At 56.9% G+C, this 23,250-nt stretch overlaps 3 protein-coding genes across 3 annotated transcripts; 2 read left to right on the forward strand and 1 right to left on the reverse strand.

The window, feature by feature from the left end:
• The first annotated feature begins 712 nt into the window (after positions 1-712).
• Positions 713-1,426, forward strand: CCNP (cyclin P). The gene is made up of 3 exons (XM_072608235.1): positions 713-893; positions 994-1,109; positions 1,335-1,426. The coding sequence occupies exons 1-3, from the start codon at positions 713-715 to the stop codon at positions 1,353-1,355; spliced, it is 318 nt and encodes a 105-aa protein (XP_072464336.1). The 3' UTR covers positions 1,356-1,426.
• A 2,015-nt stretch (positions 1,427-3,441) lies between these two features.
• TTC9B (tetratricopeptide repeat domain 9B) lies at positions 3,442-6,124 on the forward strand. The gene is made up of 3 exons (XM_072608229.1): positions 3,442-3,888; positions 4,724-4,906; positions 5,737-6,124. The coding sequence occupies exons 1-3, from the start codon at positions 3,507-3,509 to the stop codon at positions 5,850-5,852; spliced, it is 681 nt and encodes a 226-aa protein (XP_072464330.1). The 5' UTR covers positions 3,442-3,506; the 3' UTR covers positions 5,853-6,124.
• A 113-nt stretch (positions 6,125-6,237) lies between these two features.
• MAP3K10 (mitogen-activated protein kinase kinase kinase 10) lies at positions 6,238-21,210 on the reverse strand. The gene is made up of 10 exons (XM_072608212.1): positions 20,112-21,210; positions 16,681-16,861; positions 15,640-15,788; positions 13,447-13,622; positions 10,845-11,085; positions 9,379-9,504; positions 9,089-9,221; positions 8,553-8,665; positions 7,717-8,412; positions 6,238-6,709 (listed from the first exon to the last, which is right to left on the reverse strand). The coding sequence occupies exons 1-10, from the start codon at positions 20,833-20,835 to the stop codon at positions 6,366-6,368; spliced, it is 2,883 nt and encodes a 960-aa protein (XP_072464313.1). The 5' UTR covers positions 20,836-21,210; the 3' UTR covers positions 6,238-6,365.
• Between the last annotated feature and the right edge of the window lie 2,040 nt (positions 21,211-23,250).

A 23,250-nucleotide genomic window follows, 5' to 3' on the forward strand; every position in this document is an offset into this window, starting at 1 on the left:
TTCGTTCTCGAAGATGATGACATGACTTGCATTGACTTTGAGTGAGGGAGAGCTGTGCAAGGTCACCAACCTCACTTTCTACTCCTGAGTCACTGGGTCCAGTGGCCTGATATTATTCATCAGGATGACTGGAGATAGCCCAGGACGCAATGTGAGACCTTTTCAGGCTAAGGTCTTATCACATTTTCACTTTGAGTGATATACTTCTATTCAATGAATAGGCTTCTTTAAATTACCCAAGGGATGGCCCCTTTAGTAAAAAAAAAAAAAAATCAAACTGGGAGGGGTAGACCCTCAGGGTTCCTGGGTAAAAAAGAAACAATTACTATTTAATTATTAGAAATCAAAGAGACAGGGCAGCAACTTAGTTACATTGTAACCAACGGCAAAGACTCCACCTGAAAACTCGAGGTCTCCCCCAGGCAGGCTGACACCAGCCTGAATCCGGGACGACCAATCAGGACCGCGCTCTACAGAGGAGCCAGTCATGGCCACACCTTTCGGATCACGTGAGTGCTAAATCGAGCAAGCCCTTGCCTCCCGCTATGAGGTAGCCAATTGGGGCGGGGCGGATTGCATTAGGACCAATGGCCCGGCTTCCCGGGAATTTCAAGGGGACTAACTAGAAGGTGGGAAGAGACACGTCCCCGCACGCATTAAGAAGACCCAGACCAAAGCCCCGCCCCATCTTGCGGCTCTGTGCTTGGCTGGGATGTTGGTTGAGCCCCGCTGCTCGGGAGGAGCTGCGCTTCTGCTTCTCCTCCTTCCCCTCCCCTCCCGTCCAGGCCAGGCGCCTCGCCTTTCTTCCAGCTGTGCTGACTGTGCTTCTCTCTCTTTGCAGAGCCTCGCCAAATCAACGCCCCTAGAAAAGCCCGTCTTCACTGCCCTTGCAGGTATGGCTCCTGCCGGTAGGAGCCCCCAGGTCGGTAGCTCGCGGATGGGCCGGCCCGTCTTAGTAGTGGACCACATGGCCATCATCGCCTTCCTTCGCAGGCCTTTCGGAGAGGACGGAGCAGCCGTGGCCTCCCCCCGGGCTCGCCGAGGCACTGACCATGCTGAGGCTGAATTGGGAGAGCGAGTATGCGGGAGATATCTTCGTCAGTGTCTCGGTGAGGTGGGAAGGAGGTGGGCGCTGATTGGACCCGATGGCCTCCATCTGTGAGACGGCCTGTTACGATTGGCTAGAACTCGATCCTGTTGTCAGCTGGCGGTCGTCATTGGGGCGCCTAGGGCCGGAGTTGATTGACCCTAGCTCTGTACGAACCCTGGCTACCTCCACCCCCACCCCGAGACTGTAGGTGAAAACGGGCTTCTTTGTCTTTCTTGCTTTCCAGCAGCCGACTCAAAGCTTCTAATTCGATGGAGCTGGTGTCTGCCCACTTATTGGCTCCTCCCGGAGGCGTCAGCGTTTGGTCCAAAGCTTGAAGCATTTCTTTTTAGTAAATTAACATTTATTAAGCGCCTACTGTATGCCAGGCACCGTGCTAAACCCTGGAGAAAGACAAAAGACAGTCCCTTCTCCCAAGGAGCTCATTCTGATGGGGGAGACAGCATGAAAACGATATTTCTCCTCTTTCTCGGGTTTGCCCTTGTGCTTAGGCCTTGGGGAGTGGGTCCTGGGCCAAATTCTCCCTACTGCCCCCACCCCAGGCAGGCCAGGCTCTCCCCAAGACAGAATTGCCTCGTACAGTAGCGGCGGAAATGCGTGCCCTCCTGGTGGACTGGCTGGTGTAGGTGCATGTAGGTAGCTGGGGGCTGGGCCTGGGTGGGTTCCCGGGGCGGGACCCACCCCTGCGGCCGGCCTCAGGTCCCGCCCTTCCGCTGCCTAGGAATACCTGGGCCTCGCCGGGGACACACTCTATCTGGCCGTGCACCTGCTGGATTCGTACTTGCGAATGACACCTGTACGGCTGCACCGCCTGCAGCTGCTGGGGTCGCCTGATTCTTCGTGTTGTTCAAGGTGAAGGAGAGTATCTGCCCCAAGGTAGGACGGAGTGAAGGGAAGGGAGGGGCAGGAGGGAGGGAGTGCGGAGGGGTGTGCGGCCCCAGGGGCAGGGCTGGCTGGCCTCCATCCACCCATTGCTGCCATCTCCCTACCGCTTTCCTCTCCGTTTCCCTAGCCGCGTCCCGGCCAGCTTCCCTGTGCCTCCTGGGCACCGGCTCCTTCTGGGCTCAGCTGCTCCACACTGAACCGCGCCTCCACAGCCACCTGAACTTCGAACTCTACTACTCGGGCCCCCTTCTCTGCCTGTGCCTGCTGGCTGCCCTGGCCCGGAGCCGTAGTGGGGCTGGGCGGACGGGTGCGTGGGGAGCCGGAGCCTCCCCCTGAGTCCCAGGCCCCTCTTAGGTCGTGCTCTTAGCCACCTACTTCTTGGAGCTCTGTCCTGGAGGCCGAGGCCGCAAGCTGGGAGCCAGGCCGTCGGGCTGCTGCAGCCCTAACACTGGCCCAGCGCATGCTGTTACACAAAGCTGGAGAGGCCCCCGAACTTTGTCTCTACAGGTACTGCTTCTTCCCCTAGCTCCACTAGAACGCTCTTAGAGATCCTTAAAGATGAGAGAGCGCCTAGAGATCCTCCCAGGGCAGAAGGGGAAAGCGGGGTTTCCCCAGAGGGGAGGGAACCGGGCCTAGGCCCTCAGGGAAGGGCCCTTTCCACCATAGCCTCCCTCACATCTCACCTTTCTCTCATCCTTGCCCTCCTCTTGCAGCAAGGCGGAGCTGGGCCCCATCGAGCCGTGCATGGCCCAAGCAGCGCTGCGGGGTCCCGCCCCCGGTGGGCCGCTGCCTTTCTGAAGTAAGCCGGACTCCAGAGGCAATGCATCAACCTCATCTCAGCCCTTCTACTGTCCAGGACCTGCCCCGCGCCCGCATGAGCGAAGGGAGGAGGGCATCTTGTAAAAAAGAGTTCTACATCTATGTATCTGCAATTCTAATAAACACTTTCAAATTCCGGCCTTTTCCTTACTCTCCTTATCCACGTGCTTCCTTCCCTCCCCTCTTCTCTGACTCCGTAATTCTCGACCTTAGACTCCTCCGGCAAGAAACAACTCGAGAGACCGACAGCTCCCTGGGGCAAGGGGAACGGAGTGTAGCCTCCCTGGGGCTTTTACAGTTTTTCCTAACCTCCTCCCATTGCATCCCTCTCTACTTGGGAGTCTGGTAGGGAGACAGGGTCCGGTTACAAGGATGCTTGGGGACTAGGAATAGGCCCGAAAGACAAAGGGCCTGGCTGAAAATCTGCTGCTCCTTTCAGTCTTCCAATAGCCGAGTTCCAAAACTCAGTGCTGCTAAGTTTGCCTTTCCTTCCGGAGGGGAAGGGGGCAGGGAAGCGAGGAAATCGGGTCTTCGGTCTTAATTGGGAGTGGTGCATTTGAGGTAGAGGAAGGAGTTGGGAAATGACTCCCCAGCCCCTCAGGAGTGGTTGGAGCCCGTGACGGCGGCGTCTAGGGTGGGGATGGGCGCCCCACGGTTGGTGATGCGGCGGCTGTAGTGCCACGAGTTTCCCACAATGCAGTGCGGTGCGCTGTCCCCGGTGCTGATGCTGAGCGCAGCCCCTGAGCCACCGCCTCGTCCTCCACCCTCCCGTTCCCCACCAGGCCCGGGCCCCCGTCATGGCCCGGGCCTGGAGGCCTCGGGAGGCCCAGGCGGGGGAGCCCTGGAAAGCAGCCTGCGGGCCGCTGTGGCATTCAAGGCCGAGGGCCAGCGCTGTTACCGAGAGAAGAAGTTCCGCGAGGCTATTGGCAAGTATCACCGGGCACTGCTGCAGCTGAAAGCGGCACAGGGGGCCCGCCAGCCCGGACCGGGCCCCAGCCCCGCGCCCCCGCGGCTCAGTGAGGAGCAGCGGCGCCTCATGGACAGCACGGAGGTGGAGTGCTATGACAGCCTCACTGGTATGGCCGGGGCCCAGGGAAGGGACACGAGCCCCCCCGGGGCTGGGGAAACACACGGGCAGAGGGAGGGATGACCAAGGAGAAGCAGAGGCCAGGGGCGCCCGACCTTGGGGTGTCTGGGGTCAGGAAAGTTCGAAGTAGGGGCAGGAGACATCCGACGGAGAAGAAGCCTTCTGGGCTTCCCCAAGGCTAGAGTCCACCCCGCTCCCCCCAACCCCCACCCCGACTGCTCTCAACCCTGCCTACTTCGCCCGAGTTATCCCGGTTCAGCCTAGCGTGGTGGGTGGGGAGTGAGGAGACAGCTCTCAGAGGTAGCGGGAGGATCCGAAGATACCAGAGCCACACACCTCAAGGGACCTGGCTGAGGCCGTCCAGTCTGGGCAGACAGGCTGGACCTTTCTCTCCAGCTCCCTCTAGCGGCAACACGAATTGATTCTGGTGCCATGTGGCAGTTGTTTGACTCCTCAAGGTCCAGTGCCCTCGGACCATTTTACGCTTTGATTCCCCTTCAGGCTGCTCTGATTGTCTCTAATCTCATCCGGCCCCATTTGCCCTGTGCCCGTGGGGCTCCCTCTAGCGGCTGCCCGAGTTTTTGTTCTAAAGATCCCATTTCGCCCCACCCCACTCCGCCCACCCCCAGCAACCCCTCTCCCCGTCCAGATCCTTTATTTTCGGATTCCCTCTAGTCGTCTCACCAGTGCTCACCAAATAGGTTTCCCAAGCACTATGTGCCCCGGGTTGCGTATTCCGATGGGTGCATTTATGGATTAGAAGGGTATGGGGAGGGATTGGGCTCAAGGCTGAGCCGAGGGCCACTGTGACCGTCCCGCCTCAGCGTGTCTGCTGCAGTCGGAACTGGTGAACTACGAGAGGGTGCGGGAGTACTGCTTCAAGGTGCTGGAGAAGCAGCAAGACAACTTCAAGGCCACTTACCGAGCGGGCATCGCCTTCTACCATCTGGGCGACTACAGCTGCGCCCTGCGATACCTGCAGGAGGCTCGGAGCCGGGAGCCCACAGGTGAGAGCCGCCAAGGAAGGGTTGGGATGAAGAGAGCAGGGGACTGGGAGTCTGGAAGACTTGGGTTCGAATCCCACTTCCAGCGCCTGCCAGCCGTATGGCCCTGGCTCCGTCACTTATCTTCTCCGAGACTCAGTTTCATCATTTGTAAAATGGGATCGATAATAGCACGGACAGAATTGTCGTGAGGAGATGAAACTCAAGGAGATAATGTGAGGAAAGGGCTTAAAGCTCCATATGAACGCGAGCTGCTGTTACAGTATTCTGACTAGTGAAAATCAGGAGGAGGCCAATCAGGCCTCAGTCAGATATAACGAGACTGGCATTCCCCCTCCCAAGGCAGAGACCCCCACCCATGTTGAGGGTGGCCTACACACACCCAGACGCAGATGCTCTCTGTGTGCGGACCGAGATTTGAACATACGGACACCCACACACACCGAGAGAGAGAAAGAGGGAGAGATCTCACCCCACACCCAGATCTAGACGCCTTCCCACAAACTCAGGCAGTCACAGAGCCTAGCTAACTAAATATAGCAGAGACAGTCACGTGGGGAGATTCCGCCCATCAACCCAGAACCGTACTCAGGTGGTTCTCCAAAACACGGACCCCCGTCCCTCGCCACGAAGGCGCACTCACCTAGGCATGGAAACGCTGACCCACCCACGACTCCCCAAAGCACCCACACTCAGACCTCACCCTTCCTCCCGCTCCCACATACCAAGTGCCCCACATCCCCCACCCCCACGACCAGAGAGCCACGACAGCCACGCACCTGGGCTAGCCCCGCCTGCCGGCCAGCCCCGCAACTTACCCTTCCCGTCCGCAGACACCAACGTTCTTCGATACATCCAACTGACCCAGTTGCGGATGAGCCGTTGCAGCCGAGAACGAGAAGGTGGGAGCGGCGAGGGTCCCGCCCGAGCTCGAGATGTGATTGGCTGATCCACGGGCCACACCCCTGGGGCCCCCCTCCCCAAGCCCGTGTCGCGTGCTTTGTGTGAGACTTCGGACTCCAGCCCCGGGAGCAGCAAGGGGAAAGGATGGGGAGGCTCTTGCCCACTGACTCCAGCTTCCGGTTTTGCCTCTGCCTTGTTGGAGGCTTCTATTTATCTATGACTACAATGTGGGTGATCGCCCCTGGCTGGACCCACCACAGCGGGCTATTATGAGGGTCCCAAGAAAATAAATGTGAAAAAGTAAACGGTGAACTAAAATTGTGAGGTGGTGGTGTTGTGGTCCCTCCCCCCTCCCACTGGAGAGAAAGATTTGGCAATGAGAGGTGGCCCCCTCTCTGACCCAAGTCCCATCAGCAGACAGCAGAGTACAAGACAAGGAACTTCTATTAGCCAGACTTTCCCCTCCCAACCCCCCTCCCCAATAAATACATAGTATCAGTCCCTGTGTGGGTGTCTCTCTGCCCCATGGGGGCAGCGCCCGAAGGCCAGGGATGTACATTCAGTGGGACACATCAGCCTCAGGGTCAGAGAAGGTGGGCACAGCCCCACACAGGGGTATGGTACTGTCCTGGCTCTGCCCTTCTGTGTCCATGTCAAGCAGGCTAGGCTGGAGCCCCGGGGTGCCTGGTGTCCCGGGTGCAGGAGGGGAGGAGCCGCTGAATGTTCTGTTGAAGGAGACCAGCTTCCAAGGGTCAAGCCGGGGCCGGCTGGCAGCTGGCCTTGGCCGAGGGGCAAAGGTCAGAGTGGTGGGCCGCCCTGGGGGCTCCCTAGGAGGCCGACGTCGAGGGGGAAACAATGTCTGAGGGTCAGGCAGTCGGGGGAAGTCCAGTGGGTCCGTGGGGCCTGGAAAGAAGAGAAGATTGGTGGGGGGGAGGTGGCACCAGCCTCTGTACCCCCCTCTCCAGGAGTGGGGTTGGGGGCAGCCCAGTGCAGGCTACTTCCCTTCCTGGCCAGGGCTGTACAATCATGTCCTGGAGACCAGAAAAACAGAACTAAAAGCCTGGATTGGATTCTAGGTCTGGCTTCCCCACCTACTCTGGCTATGACCTTGAGTACAGCCCATCCCCTCTCTGGACCTAGCTTCTGGGAAATTAAAGGATTGCTCCCACTGGGTTGATAGTCTCAGTTTGAATTATCTTATTTCTGATTTCTGGATGCCCTCTCTGCCATCATCCGGGATTTCTGCATTGGCCTGGGCCAAAGTGCGGAGGGGAAGAGGATGAGGGCCGAGATAGGGGCCCTACCCACTCTGTTCTCTGAGCTTGGGGGGAGGGGCCTCCTCAGGCCTGGGGACCTGGTACTGGGTCCGGACAATCCCATCTTGTTATGGTCAAGGCAAGCTCAGACAATGGACAGTGAGGGATGAGAAGGGAGGTTCTGTGTCCAGGCAAAGGACAGAGGAGCAAACCAAGGTCCCTGGCCTGAGCCTGAGCCCCCACCCACCCCCTTCCACTTGGCTGAGCTATGGCTCCCCCCAAAGCAGATCCTCAACCTGCTCAGAAGTAGGCCCCTGGCCCATCTGGCCATGAGCAAGAGTTCTTCAGAAAAGATCCTCTGTGAGGGGCTGCCCACTCTCCCCTCCAGCACCTAAGAACCCTGTAGCAAAGCAGCCCTTTACGCTTGGAGAATCTCAGAGGGAAGTTCTTCCTTTTCTGGTAGGAGTGAGGGTATTTTGCTGCTCATGGAACCCTGGGTTTCAGTTTCCTCCCCTGACACCCCAGGCCCCCTGGAAGCCAGCCTGGCCCCTAGTCCCTGACACCCCAGGCCCCTTGGAAGTCAGCCTGGCCCCTAGCCCCTGACACCCCAGACTCCCTGGAATTCAGCTTGGCCCCTGGCCCCCAGGCCCTCACCGTCTGGTCCTGCTCGTTGGTGGTTTTGCACCAGGTGCCTCAGGGCCCCATCTGATGGGGTGCGGCGGTGCCCCCGGCTCACAGCTCGGGCAGCTGTGACATGGGTGGGGGTTAGCGACTGTCGAGGGTCCTTCTTGAAGCTCTCCACCTCCAGGTCCACTAGGGGGTTGGTGGCAGGTGTGCTTGGGGGGGAGGTCCCTACGCCCAAGGCTGGGGACCCTTCATCACTGTCTGAGCGAATCAGGGATCGAGTGGAATTGCAGTCAGAAAGGGAGGACAGGGAGAGAATAGTGGCTGAGGGCACCAGGCCAGGGGCAGGGGGTTGAGGGGCCTCTTCCCCTGACCCTCTCCCATGGCAGCGGGCCCTCTGTCCAGGGGGGCTGGGTCCTCGGGGGAAACGAGCAGTCCTGGGAAAGAGTCCATCCCTCCACCAGCGAGGCTCATCATCTCCATCAGCCACGTGGACCTCTGCCACATCGCTTCCCAAAGCCACAGCCCCCAGGATGGTCGCACATCTCAGCAGCGCCAGTTCACTCCGCTTCCGGGGGACCCCACCCCGTCCTGGAGGGGCTGTTGCCAAGGGAGGTGGCTCCCAGGGGCTGGTGGGAGCCTCGGCAGGCAGAGGTAAGGTGAGGTAGGATGGGGGAGTGTAGGGGGAGGGGGGCACGCTGGTCCCGTCAGCTTCTGCAAACTCTTCTGTTGGGGTGGGAGCCCCAATAAAAGAGAAGAGGTAAATGAAGGCCACTCCTTCCTCTGCTGGACTTCCTCCCATTCCCACCCCCAAGGCCCCTCCCAATTCCCATCCCTCCCCACTGTGCCCTTGCCCTGGCTCTCACCCATCTCTGTGAGGCTGGAGAAGCCGGGGGCCATGGGCATATGTTTGGGAGACTTGCCCAGGTTGGGGGCACTGGATGACCACTGCTTGCTACCCTCCCCCAGGGCCTTCAGCCTGCAGGGGCAGAAATCAGAAAGCTAAGGAACCTGGCCTGGGAAAAAGGGCCTTCCCACCCCCAGCCCTTCACACCCAGAGTGACAGCTAGGCTCTCCTGGCTCTGCCCTGAGCCCACATGACCTTGGACAAGTCACTGCCCACTTTGTGCAGTGAGGAGTCTGAGATCTCTGGGGTCTCTCACAGCTTTAGTGGTCTGAGAGCCTGTAAAATGTCATCCCTAGGTCTGATAGGATAAAGAGAGTGGAACAACTGGGGCGCAATGGAAGAGTCGAGAGGCCTGGGTTTAAATCCAGCTCAGCCACATCCAAGGGCCACCGGGCTGCTCTCTGTAAACTGGAGGGGCTGGACTAAGGGACCTCTCCTAAGAGCTGCTGAGTGTCCTCTCCTCTGCCACCTCCCTACCCCCTGGTCCATCCTCACCTCTCTTCCCCTCCAAGCCTCTCTTTCTGCAGGGTGGAGCTTGGACCCCAAGTCCGACCCTTCTTCTTCCCGGTGACAAGCTCCTCCTTCTTGAGGGCCCCACTGCGGCTGTTGGTGCTCTCTACGGGTGTCACTGGGCCAGTGAAGAGCCACCCCCCAAACCCCAAGAGGAAGGTGAGCAGGCAGGGCAGAGGACTGACCTGGCCCACCTCCATGGTCCTGTCTCTTTCCCTTCCTCCCCCTTCCCCCATCCACACCAGATGCAGAAGCACTGTGTGGATGGCACTCACAGCGGATGGCCCGGAGCCGAGGGATGATGCTGGGGCTGGCAGGGGGGCTGACTCCCTCAGGTGCCAGACCTTTCCGCTTGTCCAGTGTTGTTGGAGAGGCTTGGACGGTGATCTTGTGCTCAAAGCCTGGGAGGGGGCAAGGGTTTAGTACCATCTCCCTGGCCCAAAGGCCCAGCCAGCTGCCCCAGACTCCAAGTCACAGGATCTGATTTGGAAGGGCCCTCAGTGGCTCACTAGTCTGACCCATAGCTCCGGATGACTCCACATTACCAGATATGAAACAAACAGGGTTGAAGGCCTCCAGTGAGGGTTCGGGGGGCTACTTACACCAAAGTCCAGTCTATTCAGGGACAGCTGTCATGCTTAGGAGGCTCTTTGGCATCAAGCCTACCCAGCTATGTCCCCATCAGGGCAAATAATGAATTACCTAAAGCATCTACATTTTCCACATTGCCACTGCACCTTTCCATTGGGCTAGAAACCATGACCATATTTTACAGAATTATACCTTTATGGAGTGAGAACCTGAATACATGTGATGGTTTCATGAGAGTTACTATTCTCATGAATGACCTTAGCAGTTCTGCTCCTAACCACTTCCACCCAAAATAAGGCTGATCCCTCTTCTCTAGGACAACCCTTCAGATTACATGAAGATGCCCATGGGGTTGCCCCTTGACTCTGTCTTTTCCAGGCTAAACCTGGACTGCCTATGGAGAGGGAGAGAGGGTATGCAGGTCCTCCCCAGGTCACCACTGCAAGGGGAAGGTCATGGGTAATGGATCCCAGGAAGATCTCTGCAGGAGGTGGTACCCCAGGAAGTAGACCCAGGGGCTCCTGGGAGTGAGAGGCTAGGATGGAGATCCCAAAGATTGCAGGGTGGGGATCCGAAGACTTGGGACCTAGTGCCAGCTAGGCTCAGGGTTCCCAGAGTGAACCTGGGGAGTCAGCACCCACTCTTCAGGGCCTGTTCCCTGTCTGGAAAATGAGAGGCCTACACACAAGGGGCTCTACCATGCCCAGCTCTCACATTGCATGTTCTAAGGCAGAGGGTTCAAACACGAACAAAACCTAAGGGCCCCGAAATGAGATTGAAATGGAATTAGGAAATATTTAACAAAACAAATAAAAATACAATAGAACAGATGATCTTAACACTAGGTGTTCTAAGTTCATAGGTGGCCTACAGGGATTCTTACGCATGGTTTATTAGCTTGAGTTTGATAGGCAGGTCAAAGGCCCCATCCCAGCCCTGACCCCCCTGTGCTAGGGCCCTCCCAGCCCTGACGCCCCCTGTGCTAGGACCCTCCCAGCCCTGACCCCCCTGTGCTAGGCCCCCCCCAGCCCTGACGCCCCCTGTGCTAGGGCCCTCCCAGCCCTGACGCCCCCTGTGCTAAGGCCCTCCAGCTGGGACAAGGCTGTGGCTCTAGGCTGTCGGAGGCTGGCATTCCAGGGGCGGCAGCTACCTGAGGGCAGGCTGATGTTGTTGCTGTCTCTCAAACGGAGGCGGCTCCGCCGGAAATGGCCCCGACGCTTCTTGACTCGCGGCCTCTCTTGGCTTAGCTGGTCCATGAGCAGGTGCAGCTCCCGGCCCACGATGTCCATCTCCCGCTCAGCCAGCTCCTGCTCCCGCCGCCGCAGCTGCTCCTCCTGCCACTTCTGCTCCTGGGCTGCTCTCAGGAGCTCTTCCTCCCGGCTCCGGAGCTCCTGGGGCACGGGGAGGTGGGAGGCTGGGGATCTCCCTCCCACCCCACCTGCACACACACACCACACCCCCACCATCACACACCTCACACACACTCCACACCCCCACCATCACACACCTCACACACACTCCACACCCCCACCATCACACACCTCACACACACACCACACCTCCCTCCATCACACGCCTCACACACACACCACACCTCCCACCATCACACACCTCACACACCCCCTCCATCACACACCTCACACACTCCCTCCATCACACACCTCACACACTCCCTCCATCACACGCCTCACACACAGACCACACCTCCCACCATCACACACTCCACACCCCCACCATCACACACATCACACACACACCACACCTCCCTCCATCACACGCCTCACACACACACCACACCTCCCACCATCACCCACCTCACACACCCCCTCCATCACACACCTCACACACTCCCTCCATCACACATTTCACACACTCCCTCCATCACACACCTCACACACCCCCTCCATCACACACCTCACACACAGACCACACCTCCCACCATCACACACACCACACCTCCCACCATCACACACCTCACACACTCCCTCCATCACACACCTCACACACACACCACACCTCCCACCATCACACACCTCACACACTCCCTCCATCACACACCTCACACACTCCACACCCCCACCATCATACACCTCACACACACACCACACCTCCCTCCATCACACGCCTCACACACACACCACACCTCCCACCATCACACACCTCACACACACACCACACCTCCCACCATCACACACCTCACACACACACCACACCTCCCACCATCACACACCTCACACACTCCCTCCATCACACACCTCACACACTCCACACCCCCACCATCACACACCTCACACACACACCACACCTCCCTCCATCACACGCCTCACACACACACCACACCTCCCTCCATCACACGCCTCACACACACACCACACCTCCCACCATCACACACCTCACACACTCCCTCCATCACACACCTCACACACTCCACACCCCCACCATCATACACCTCACACACACACCACACCTCCCTCCATCACACGCCTCACACACACACCACACCTCCCACCATCACACACCTCACACACACACCACACCTCCCTCCATCACACACCTCACACACACACCACACCTCCCACCATCACACACCTCACACACTCCCTCCATCACACACCTCACACACTCCACACCCCCACCATCACACACCTCACACACACACCACACCTCCCACCATCACACACCTCACACACACACCACACCTCCCTCCATCACACGCCTCACACACACATCACACCTCCCACCATCACACACCTCACACACTCCCTCCATCACACACCTCACACACACACCACACCTCCCACCATCACACACCTCACACACCCCCTCCATCACACACCTCACACACTCCCTCCATCACATACCTCACACACCCCCTCCATCACACGCCTCACACACAGACCACACCTCCCACCATCACACACACCACACCTCCCACCATCACACACCTCACACACTCCCTCCATCACACACCTCACACAAACACACCACACCTCCCACCATCACACACCTCACACACTCCCTCCATCACACACCTCACACACCCCCACCATCACACACCTCACACAGCACACACCCCCACCATCACACACTTCACACACTCCCTCCATCACACACCTCACACACCCCCTCCATCACACACCTCACACACAGACCACACCTCCCACCATCACACACACCACACCTCCCACCATCACACACCTCACACACTCCCTCCATCACACACCTCACACACTCCCTCCATCACACACCTCACACACACACACCACACCTCCCACCATCACACACCTCACACACTCCCTCCATCACACACCTCACACACCCCCACCATCACACACCTCACACAGCACACACCCCCACCATCACACACTTCACACACTCCCTCCATCACACACCTCACACACACACACACCACACCTCCCACCATCACACACCTCACACACTCACTCCATCATACACCTCACACACCCCCACCATCACACACCTCACACACCACACATCCCCACCATCACACAGTTCACACACTCCCTCCACCACACACCTCACACACACACCACACCCCCCCACCATCACACACCTCACACATACACCACACACCCCCACCATCACACACCTCACACACACACCACACACCCCCACCATCACACACCTCACACACACATTACACACTCCCACTGTCACACACATTACACACTCCCACCGTCACACACATCACACATACATTATATACTCCCACACACACCATATACACACACCTTCTCCTTGGTCCGAAGGTCATCAAACATGTGTTGAATTTCTTGTTTCCAGTCCTCCTGGAGGGAGTGGAAGGATTCCAGTGGCATCTGGAACAGGGCCGACTGCTCTATGGCCTCCAGGCGGTTCAGGATGCTGCTAAAGTCTGGCCGCTGGTGGGGTTCAGGGTCCCAGCACTCTGAAGGAGCAGATGGCCATGGATATGGCCCTGCTTCCTCCCGGCCCCAAGGAGCATAATCAGTGCTAATGGGGGTGAAGGGTGGGAGAGGAAGGGGGCCCAAGGAGAAGGTGCAGATTTCCATGGGGCTTAAAGAACTCACAGTAAGTACCATGAGTGGGAAGAATGATGAATCTGAGAGTCATGGACTGTGAGTTCAAATCCAGGCTCCACCAGCTGTATGAACTTGGGTAAGTCAATTTCTCTGGGCCTCAGTTTCCTCCAGAGACTCTACCAGCTCGAGGTCTGGTAGTTCTCCCAGGGAGGAAGGGGCCAGCTTGGGGGCAGTGGACTCCTCCTCACTCACAGGTGGGCTCTAGTTAGTGTGAGGCTCATTCCTGCTCAGGAGAACCTAGAAACCTCTCTGAGGATCCCTCCAGTGCTGAGATTCCAAGGTGCCCATCAGAGGTGAAGACGCCTGGGGAACACAGGCTCAGCCCCAAAACTCCAGGTGGTAGGAGTGAGGACCACTCATCAGACCAGTCCAAGGCTATATCCCTGGGACAGAGACTGGAATACTGACCCCAAGAGTGGCCCAAGAGGGCAAGAGAGATAAGCTCAAGGAGAAAAGCAGCTAGGTGGCACAGTGGATAGAGGGCTGGACCTGGAGTCAGGAAGACCTGAGTTCAAATCCAGCCTCATGCACTTAGTAGCTGTGCAACTCTGTCTGGGCAAGTCAATGAACTTCTGTCTGCCTCAGTTTCTGCATCTGTAAAATGAGGGCAATAATAGCACCAACTTCCCAGGGTTATTGTGAGGATCAAAAGGGATAAATGTAAAATGTGTGGCAAATCTTAAAGTGCTATATTACAAATGCTAGCCACAAAAGGTGTAATCAATGCTATTTTTAAAATCCCTTTATATTGATTTACTGATGAATCATGGAACCAGATTATCAGTCAGGGGATGAGGATGGTGCCTGTTCCTGCTGCTGTCAGGAAGAGCCACCCCAGACCTTCCTCAGCTCCCCCTGGAGCCCCTGCAGAGCTCAGTTCCAAGGGGGAGGCTCCAGGCAGCTGGAGGGCATTTCCAGGGACTCAGTGGATCTGCACTGTGCTTGGTGTGATCAGGACCCACCTAGGAGGTCTGAGGAGCACACACAGCTGGTGACAGGGGCTGACACCACACTTCCAACTGTGGCTTTTAAAGAACTATTATCATTATGAACATTTATAATATTACAATAGTTATACATTAATGTGTGATAGATAATTATTATTAGCATAAGAGTGGACACTTATGTAACTAACATTACAAGTTCAGAATGGAGGAGACATGGTAAGAGAGCAGTCTGTCTGGTAAAAGAGCTGAGGGTTTTAGCGGACCACAAGCTCAATATGAGTCACAGTGCTCAATGCTAATGGCTTGGCCTACAGTAAGTGTTTACCATATGCTTGTTGACTGGTTGGGTCTGCAGTGTAATAGGGAGACCAAAAGGAAGCTCATGGGCCTTGGTCTCATTTCCAAGAATAAGAAAGCTCTCCAGGCTGGTCAGAGCACATGTGGAGGGCTATCAACTAAAGAGCACCCAGGGGAGGGTGCCCAGGAGAGTGAAGGGTCTTGAGTCTGTGCCCCATTTAGATGAAAGGAATTGGAGATGCTTGGCCTGGGGAAGACTCAGGGAACATGATGTCCATCTTCAAGTATTTGGAGAGAAGTAATTAGGCTAGTTTTGCTTAGCCCCAGAGGGGATCCAGGAACATTGGTGGGGGGGGAGGGGGGGCAGCAGGGATGGGGAGGATAATGCAAAGAGAGAAACTGAAGCTGGAGGATGGGAAAAACTTCCCAGCAATTACAGTTTGCCCAAAGTGGAGGTAGCTGCCTTGGAAGCTTCCCATCACTGGAGGTATTTAAGCAGATGCTGGGAGGTTGTAGATGGATGCTATGGGCTATGAGCTTTGGGGTCAGACTGAATAAGAGAGGGAGGAAGTCAGCACAGAGAGTAAGACCCAAGGCTTAAAGTGTTCATCCCACTCACCTTCCAGAAGATGCACAAAGGGCTCAGGGCAGGTCGATGGGATGGGCAGCATCAGCTTGTTCATGGCCACCCCATAGGCCACGGCCAGCGCATCAATCTCCCGGTAGGGCACTTCCCCTGTCAGCAGCTCCCAGAGCAGCACCCCAAAGCTAAGGACAGATGGAAGCTGAAGGGACCGCAGCTGGTCCTTTCTGCCCACCCAATGCCCTCCTCCAATGCTGTGCTCTGGCATGGGGGAGGGGAATCAGGCCTGTGTTTCGTCGGCCAGGATGCCTACTGAGGGAGGCACGTTCCAGCTGAATAGAAGAGGGAAACTTCCCAAAACTGGGCTGACCGTGGGAAAGGTTGTCATGACAGGGAGTGAACTCCCCATCCCTGCAGCAATCCGAACAAGATGACTGCTCTTTTGGGTGAGGTTGAAGGGACATTTGTGCTAAGGGGAGGGATCTAATTAGACATACTCTGACCTCCCTTATCTGCAGAAAGAAGGGGTGATAGCAGAGAATCCCTGAGTGCTCTGGTCCTCGATGCATCCCTCATCTCCCCTCTGGCTCTAGCACTTGTATCAACAAGAGCTGGGGAACCTCAGCTGCCCTACACTCATCCTTCAGGGACATGCTTCACCCCTACAGAGTGGAAGGAATGGTCAGCCATTTATTACTCATGTGACCCTGAAAAAAAATCACCTCCCCACTCTGGCTCTCAGTTCCCTTACCTTTGGTTGGGGGCGGACTATGTAGATTTCCAAGTCCTTTACTACTCTGGTATTCTAGGTTCTAAAACTCCCTCCCAGCCCTGACATCCCCTGTTCTAAGGGCCTTCTGCTTTTGACTGTCCTTTGACTGAAGCATCTCATTCAGATTTGACTGATATCCAGGAACCCCCTGGATGGCCAGTTTCTCCACAGTTGCCAGGCACCCTGCCCTCCCTGGTGCCCTGCCAGGCCCATCTCCTTGCCTGCCCATGTCCATGGCCCCCTGCCTCATGTGGCCTGAGTTCTGAGCCTCAGTCCCTCTCCCTCCTTCCTGTCCCTGGCTGTACCTCCAGACATCGCTGCTCTTGGAGAAGAGGGACAGACGGATGACCTCAGGGGCCATCCAGGCATATGTGCCAGCTGCGCTCATCTTGGTGGTCTTGTGCCACTCCCGGGCCAGGCCAAAGTCCGTGATCTTGAGGACAGTGTCTGACAGATCCCCATCCTCAAATGCATCCAAAATGAGGACTGTGGAGGAGGGAGGAAAAGAGAAGAGAAGGCAGCTACAGAGCTGGGGAAGAAACCTTCCTCCCTGCTCCCAGCTTCCTCCTCCTAGCTAAGAAGGCCCAGTCAGCAGCCAGCATCCCTCCACCCACAGACTTCCAAGCCTAGGCTTCAAGGCCTCAGCCAGGCTGGTGGACTGCCTGTCTGCACCCATGCCAGCCAAGTCCCCACCTGGGGCACCATCCCTGCCCTCTCCTATCTCTCAATGCCCATTTCCGTTTTGACATCCCAAGTCTACCTTATTTTTAAGCCTGTTAACTCTTTCAAAGTGCTTTGTGGCACACATGCGGCCCATTTACTGGATGGATTGCAGGGACATCTGTCCCAGTTGCAAGAAAAAGCAGCTCCACCCTCTGTCTACCTCTGCCCAGACAGGATCTGTAGGAGGTGTTGGGTGCACTGGTGGGGAGCCAGGAGGCCAGTGCGTTCTGACGGCCTGGTGCCAGGAGCCTGACATTCTGGGGCCTGGGGCTCCTGGAGGCTCTGATGCTCCTTAGTTCCTTCTGATCTAAGGACCTCAGAATGACAGGGATGGAGAGGCCCCTTAGGGACAACCTTATTCAACACTTTCATTTCATAGGCAGGGAAGAACTTGGAGATCAGAGGACAAGCGAAATGAAGTTTCATGTCTGCAAAGCCCTTTCCATCACACAATCTGATTCCAGTCTCACAAAAGCCTCACAAAGTGGGTAATACAGGTGGTATTGCCTCCATTTTACAGAGGGGGAAACTGAGGCTCCAAGGAGACAAGTGACTTGCCCAGATTCACACAATGAGTAAGTATCACAGGGTTTTCTGACTCAAAACCTAAAGCTCTAGCTAGTTTCTCTACCATCGCTGCTTTTTAATGTCTGGTCTCTCTCCTTAAATTAGAGTCATTCATTCCAATGTTCATCTGTCTAGTCAGCAACCAACTGGGATATATTAAGCACCTACTATGTGCCCGGCACCGTGCTAGTCATTCAGAATAGAGACAAAAATAAAAACAATCCCTATCACTCATGCTCCCAGACCCCAGGTAGGAGGCGGCTTTTGGGTCTTGAAGAAAGCAAGAGATTCTAAGGAAGAGGGAGGGCATTACAGGTAAAGGAGGCAGTCTATGCAAAGATATGGAGGCAGAAGATGCGTGTGTGTGTGTGTGTGTGTGTGTGCATAGATATAGCTAGAGGCAACATAGCACAGAAGAAAGATCTTTGAACCCAGGATCTGAGTTCAAGTTTGAATTTGGCTGTGAAATACTTGGTGGTGGACTAGATGAAAGTTCCTTCTGTGACCCCTTCCTTGAGGTCAGGGATTGTTTCAGTTTTATTTGATACCCTTAGTGCCTGGCACTTTTGGGGGGAATCAGATCAGTGATTTAATCCATTAAAAATTAAAAATAGGGAACTCCACCACAAGTGCTCTGCAAATTAAAGACTTGTCCGGGGTACATAGAGGTACAGGGTTCATGCTCAGGAGCACCCGACCAGGAGGTGCCAGATACTGGAGGAGGTGGAAGCCAGGTCTTCCTGACTCCCAGACCAGCTCTCTACTGCTCACCTGGCACACAGTAGGCACTCCACACGTTCTTGTTGACTGACTAACCCAACAAGACGTGTGACCTTGGACAAATCAATTTACCACTCTTGATCTACATCCACTGAGACTGGGTGGCCTCTCAGGGCCCATCCTGGCCTAGTTTATATACATATCAGTAAAGTGAATTTTGGGGGGGAGGGTGGGGACCCACAACAAGAGTCCCTGTGACCCTCAGAGCCACACTTTCCCCAGACTGGCCCCTCCCAAGGTTATTTCTGGGGAAATGGATGAAAGATGAAACTTCCATTTTCCAAAGCAAAAAACCAACAAGAACCTCCAGACCCTGCTGAATCTGAACCGTCCCTGGGTATCCTGAAAGGCAGCTTGGTGTAGGGGACAGGACATTGGATTTGGAGCCAGGAGAACTGGGCTTCACAGCCTACTTCAGCCACTTACTAACTGTGTGACCTTAGGCAAATCCCATAGCTTCAGTTTCCTTATCTGTAAAAGTAGGGAGATGGACTCTAAGGCCCCTTCTAGCTTTTGGTCTATGATGCTGTAATAGTCAGCAGTTTGCCCATATACATCCCCAAAGGGTATGACTCTGTTAATAGGGTAAGTAGGCTGGGAGGTACTACCGCCAATGCCAGCAACTACACAGGAACACCAGGAGTGGAAGGGCACTGTGTGCAGTGAACAGTGGTGGTCTGGAATCTGAGGCTGTGGGTTGGAATCCTGGCTTTACCTACACAACCTTCTCTGGGTCTCAGTTTCCTCACCAATAAAATGGGAAGGTTGGAGGAGAAGATGGCCCCTTCCAGCCTTAAATCCATGACTGTAGGGAGTGAATACAGGCCTAACTTCAAAGCTTAGGTTCAAATCCAGGTAATGGTACTAATATCTCTGTGACTCTGGACAGATCTTTTCTCTTTTCTTGTCTGCAGTTTCTTTATATGTAACAAGACTAGTTTCTCTTCCAACTCCGAATCCAAGGACTCTGATCCCTTCAGTGATGGTAGGGGAAGCTGAGGCCCAAAGAGAAGGGACTGAGGGGTGGGATGAGGCCCCATGGCTGGGGGGAAAGGGCAGGAGGAAGGAAGCAGCCTCCTACGGAAATGGACAATCAGACTGTCCTTCTCTCCCGCTCTCTCCCACCTACCCCCTATGCAGCCCTGGGCTCCTCCTGACTCTCAGGCCAGGGTATCACCCCAGGAAGAACACTGGGTCTGGGGTCAAGAACCTAGTTTCTATGCAGCTAGGTACTATTTGGGTGACCTTAGGCCAGTGACTTAAACTCTCTGGGCCTTAGCTGGACCAGCTGGTTTCTGAGATCCCTTCTAGCTGGAAATCTAGAGTTCTCTCTGCCCCTTGGGAATATCCTTCCTAGGATCTTCTTCCGCTTCTCCAAGTTCAGGTCTTTGGCCAGCCCTACTGTCCCCATCCTTCCCCACCCCCCCACCTTGGGGCTGGGCCTGGCTTGGAAAGGTACAGCTACTTGAGCTCCAGGACTTGGGGCATGAACATCAGAGTTAGAAGCAGAGATCCTGGGTTCAAATTCTGATTAAGCTGCTCATTACCTGTGATCAATTAGCTTCCCTACCCCCTTCCAGTTGACTTTTCTGTAAAAGATTCAGCTACAAGATGCTCCCTTTGGCTCTAAACCCTAGAAAGAGAGGGAGGGGATGGGGCCACTCACTGTTGATGGACTTGAGGTCCCTGTGGATGATAGGCACCGGTGCCCCACTGTGCAAGTACTCCATGCCCCGAGCCACCTGGACAGCCCAATTGACCAGCACGTGAGGGGGTACTCGGCGGCCAGCTAGGGCCCGGCTCAGAGGCCCTCCTCGGGCATACTCCATGACCAAGCAGAGATGGGGTGGACGCAAGCAGGCACCTCGCAGGGCGATGATGTTAGGGTGGCACAGGGCGCCGAAGAGCCGGGCCTCCCTGGCCACCTGCTCTGCAGTGACCGCCGGGTCCCTCTCGGGGTCTAGCCTGGCAGCCTTCACAGCGACCTCCTCCCCACGCCACCTGGCCCTGTAGACTTTCCCGAAGCCCCCGACGCCAATAATTTCTTCTAGCTGTAGTTCACCAAAGGGGATCTCCCGGGGCAGAGGGAGGCCAGCGGGGGCAGGGGTAGGCACCCCGGGAGCCACCACGTAGTTGCTGGGGAAGACACCCACGCGCCCACCAGGCAGCTGCCCGGTCCACCAGCCCTCATCACCGGACACAGCCCAGTCCTGGGACAGCACCCGCACCTGGTCTCCCCTCCGGAGGGTGAGTTCCTCCTCTCCCGCAGCCTCGTAGTCAAACACCGCAGTCCAGAGGGGCCCGGCAGTCGCCGGGACGTCGGGGCCCAGGCCCCACTCTTCAGGCCCCCGCAGGGCTGGGCCCTCCCCACTGTCTTCCTCCTCCTCCATGGGACACGGGGGAGGCTGGGCTCAGGCGGGCCCCCAGCGGGCTGAGCCCCACGTGCTAGGGTGGGGGGTAGCCCTGGCTGCTCCGGGGGAGCTCCTGGGGCCCATGGCTGGGGGCAGGGGACCGGAGGAGGCGGGCCTAGAAGATGTCATCAGCATCCCCCCCTCTCCGCGCACACCTCGGTGTCTCGGTCTTTCGAAGGGCTGGCCAAGGAGAGTAGGGGAGCCGGGCAAGGTGAAAGCGGTCACCTCTTCCAGGGAGCCCTCCCGGCCTCCGAACATCGGGGAAGGGGGGCCCCCCGCAGGCTAATGGGGGGGATGGGGGATGGATCGGCCCCTCCCCTCCGCCAACCCTCCCCTCCCCCTGCCCAGTCGCTCTTACCCTGCGGCGGCGGCCCCCCGCGCCCCCCGGCTTCCCGGCATCTTGGCGCGCCCCCCCCACCCCCCACCCCCCGGGCCCCGGCCCCAGCCCCGGCCCCGGCCCCGGTCCCGGCCTCCTTCCCGGACCGGCCACCTGCTCTCGCTAGAGGACCTGCCGGCTCGCGGAGAGGCTCCCTTAGCCCGAGGGCGGCGGCTCCATCGCCCGCACCTGCCCCGGCTCCGCCCAGCCCGGTCCGTCAGCCTACCCCGGGGTTGTCAGCAGTGCCCGCCCGGGTGGCCCGAGCTGCCGCCGCCGCCGCTGCCACCGCTGCCACCGCGCTGGCGGATGGGACTTGTAGTCTGCGCGGCCCCGGCGTGATTTCCACCCCTTCCCCGCCCCTCCCCCACGAAGGGAGGGCCAGGGGCTTCCAAGAAAGCGGCCCTCTAAAGCCGACCTTATCCTTTGGAGGGTGGGGAAACTGAGGCGGTCCAGAAAAAGGAGGGGACTTCAGAGATCCTAGCCCTGGGCAACCCGAAGGTCCAGGCTCCTTCAAGAGCGGGTGGGGAAACTGAGGGCAAGGGAATGGCGAGGTGGGGAGGGCAGTGATCCTCCTTCGTGGGGAGCCTCAGGAGGTTTCACCTGCGGCTTGGGTAGAGGGGGTTGGAAAGCGGAGATCACTGGACCATAGATTTAGAGCTGGACGAGAGGGCGAGTCCAACCCGCTCATTTACAGATAAATCGAGGCTCAGAGGGATTCCATGACTGATCAGGGACAGACAACTTCTAAGTGTCTCAGGCAGGATTTGAACCCAAATTTTCCTGACTCCTAATCCCCCATCCTCTTGCTCGGGCTGACTCTCTGGGCATGTATAGGGCCCAGCATTCGGGATTCGATCCAGCCTTCACCTTTGTCGGGGAAGGAACCTGAGGCCCAGGTAGAAGATGGGAAGGAGGAGTGACTGCCCAGTGTCACCTCCCCAAAGCACCCGCTGTATCAGCTCCAGGAAGGAAGAACTGGAGGTCTTTCCCGGAGCCCTCCTCCCACCCTCCAGGGTCAGGACCCAGGCTGCCCCGTCCACTGGACCAGCAGCCTGGGGGCTCTGGTCCTCTCCCCTCTCCTTCCTGCCACAGCGGTACACGGCGGAGCTGGGACCTGGGGGCAGGCGGGGTAGAGCTTGGGGGTGGGAGTGGTGGGGGAGATTCAGTATCAGCTGAGCTGCTGTCCCATCCTCCCCCTCCTTCCCCCTCCTCCAGCTGTCTTCTGGGAAATGTAGTCCTCTCTGTGGGGGTAGGGACCTGACTTGTAGCAGGGGTGTGTTGGTCCTGGGTTAGAGGGAAAACCTTGAGGCTTGGATTACTCTGGTGTGGGGGTGGGATTGGGGTGAGGGCTCAGGCACCAGACAGAGGAGTGTTTAGCAATCACCCCTTCCTTTCCATATGAGAAAACTACGACCCAATCAATTAAAAAAGCATCAATTAAGCACTTACTATTTGACAGGCTCTGACCTAAACATAAGGGATACAAGATCTGGCAAAAAAACAGTCCCTGCGGTCGGAGAGATACCAACCTAGCGTCGGAAACAATATGCAAACAACCAAGTAAGACTAAAGATATGGACAGGATGGGTGGGAGGGCTTTTGAGAGGGAGGGGCATTAGCTGGTAGGGGAATTGGGAAAGACCTCTGGCAGCAGCCTGGCTTTGAGCTGAGGCCCAGAGGAAGCTGGGAAGGCTAGAAGCAGAGATGAGGAAACAGGGCATTCTAGGCATGGGGGTCTGTCTCCTCCCCTTCCACCAATGTGGAATGCCCTTTCTTCCCAGCCCAAGCCCCAACTGGGAGAGAAGAGCTCTCAACCATCTCCTTGGCCCCTACTTTTTAATAATGTTTCTCCTTCACCCTTGTTTCATAATCGTTTGCATGACAGCAGTGGGGTAGTGGGTTTGAAGTCAAGATGATCCAGGTTCAGATTCAAGCTGAGTGGCTGGACAGGCCACTAAACCTCAGTTTTCCCAATTGTAAAATGGGTATGAAAATACATGTATTATTTGTCTAGGAGG

The sequence above is a fragment of the Notamacropus eugenii genome, chromosome 5 (genome assembly GCF_028372415.1).
Source record: "Notamacropus eugenii isolate mMacEug1 chromosome 5, mMacEug1.pri_v2, whole genome shotgun sequence".
Lineage (NCBI taxonomy): Eukaryota > Metazoa > Chordata > Mammalia > Diprotodontia > Macropodidae > Notamacropus > Notamacropus eugenii.

Bases quoted from the DNA above. Each gene is read 5' to 3' on its own strand.
- CCNP (XM_072608235.1), top strand. From the start codon at position 713: ATGTTGGTTGAGCCCCGCTGCTCGGGAGGAGCTGCGCTTCTGCTTCTC. The intron at 894-993 runs GTATGGCTCCTG...CTTCCTTCGCAG, and splicing joins CGTCTTCACTGCCCTTGCAG to GCCTTTCGGAGAGGACGGAG. The intron at 1,110-1,334 runs GTGAGGTGGGAA...CTTGCTTTCCAG, and splicing joins ATATCTTCGTCAGTGTCTCG to CAGCCGACTCAAAGCTTCTA.
- TTC9B (XM_072608229.1), top strand. From the start codon at position 3,507: ATGCAGTGCGGTGCGCTGTCCCCGGTGCTGATGCTGAGCGCAGCCCCT. The intron at 3,889-4,723 runs GTATGGCCGGGG...GTCCCGCCTCAG, and splicing joins GTGCTATGACAGCCTCACTG to CGTGTCTGCTGCAGTCGGAA. The intron at 4,907-5,736 runs GTGAGAGCCGCC...TCCCGTCCGCAG, and splicing joins TCGGAGCCGGGAGCCCACAG to ACACCAACGTTCTTCGATAC.
- MAP3K10 (XM_072608212.1), bottom strand. From the start codon at position 20,835: ATGGAGGAGGAGGAAGACAGTGGGGAGGGCCCAGCCCTGCGGGGGCCT. The intron at 11,086-13,446 runs GTGTGTGTATAT...CCCGTGCCCCAG, and splicing joins ACCTTCGGACCAAGGAGAAG to GAGCTCCGGAGCCGGGAGGA. The intron at 8,666-9,088 runs GTGAGGATGGAC...CTGCCCCTGCAG, and splicing joins AGGCTTGGAGGGGAAGAGAG to GCTGAAGGCCCTGGGGGAGG.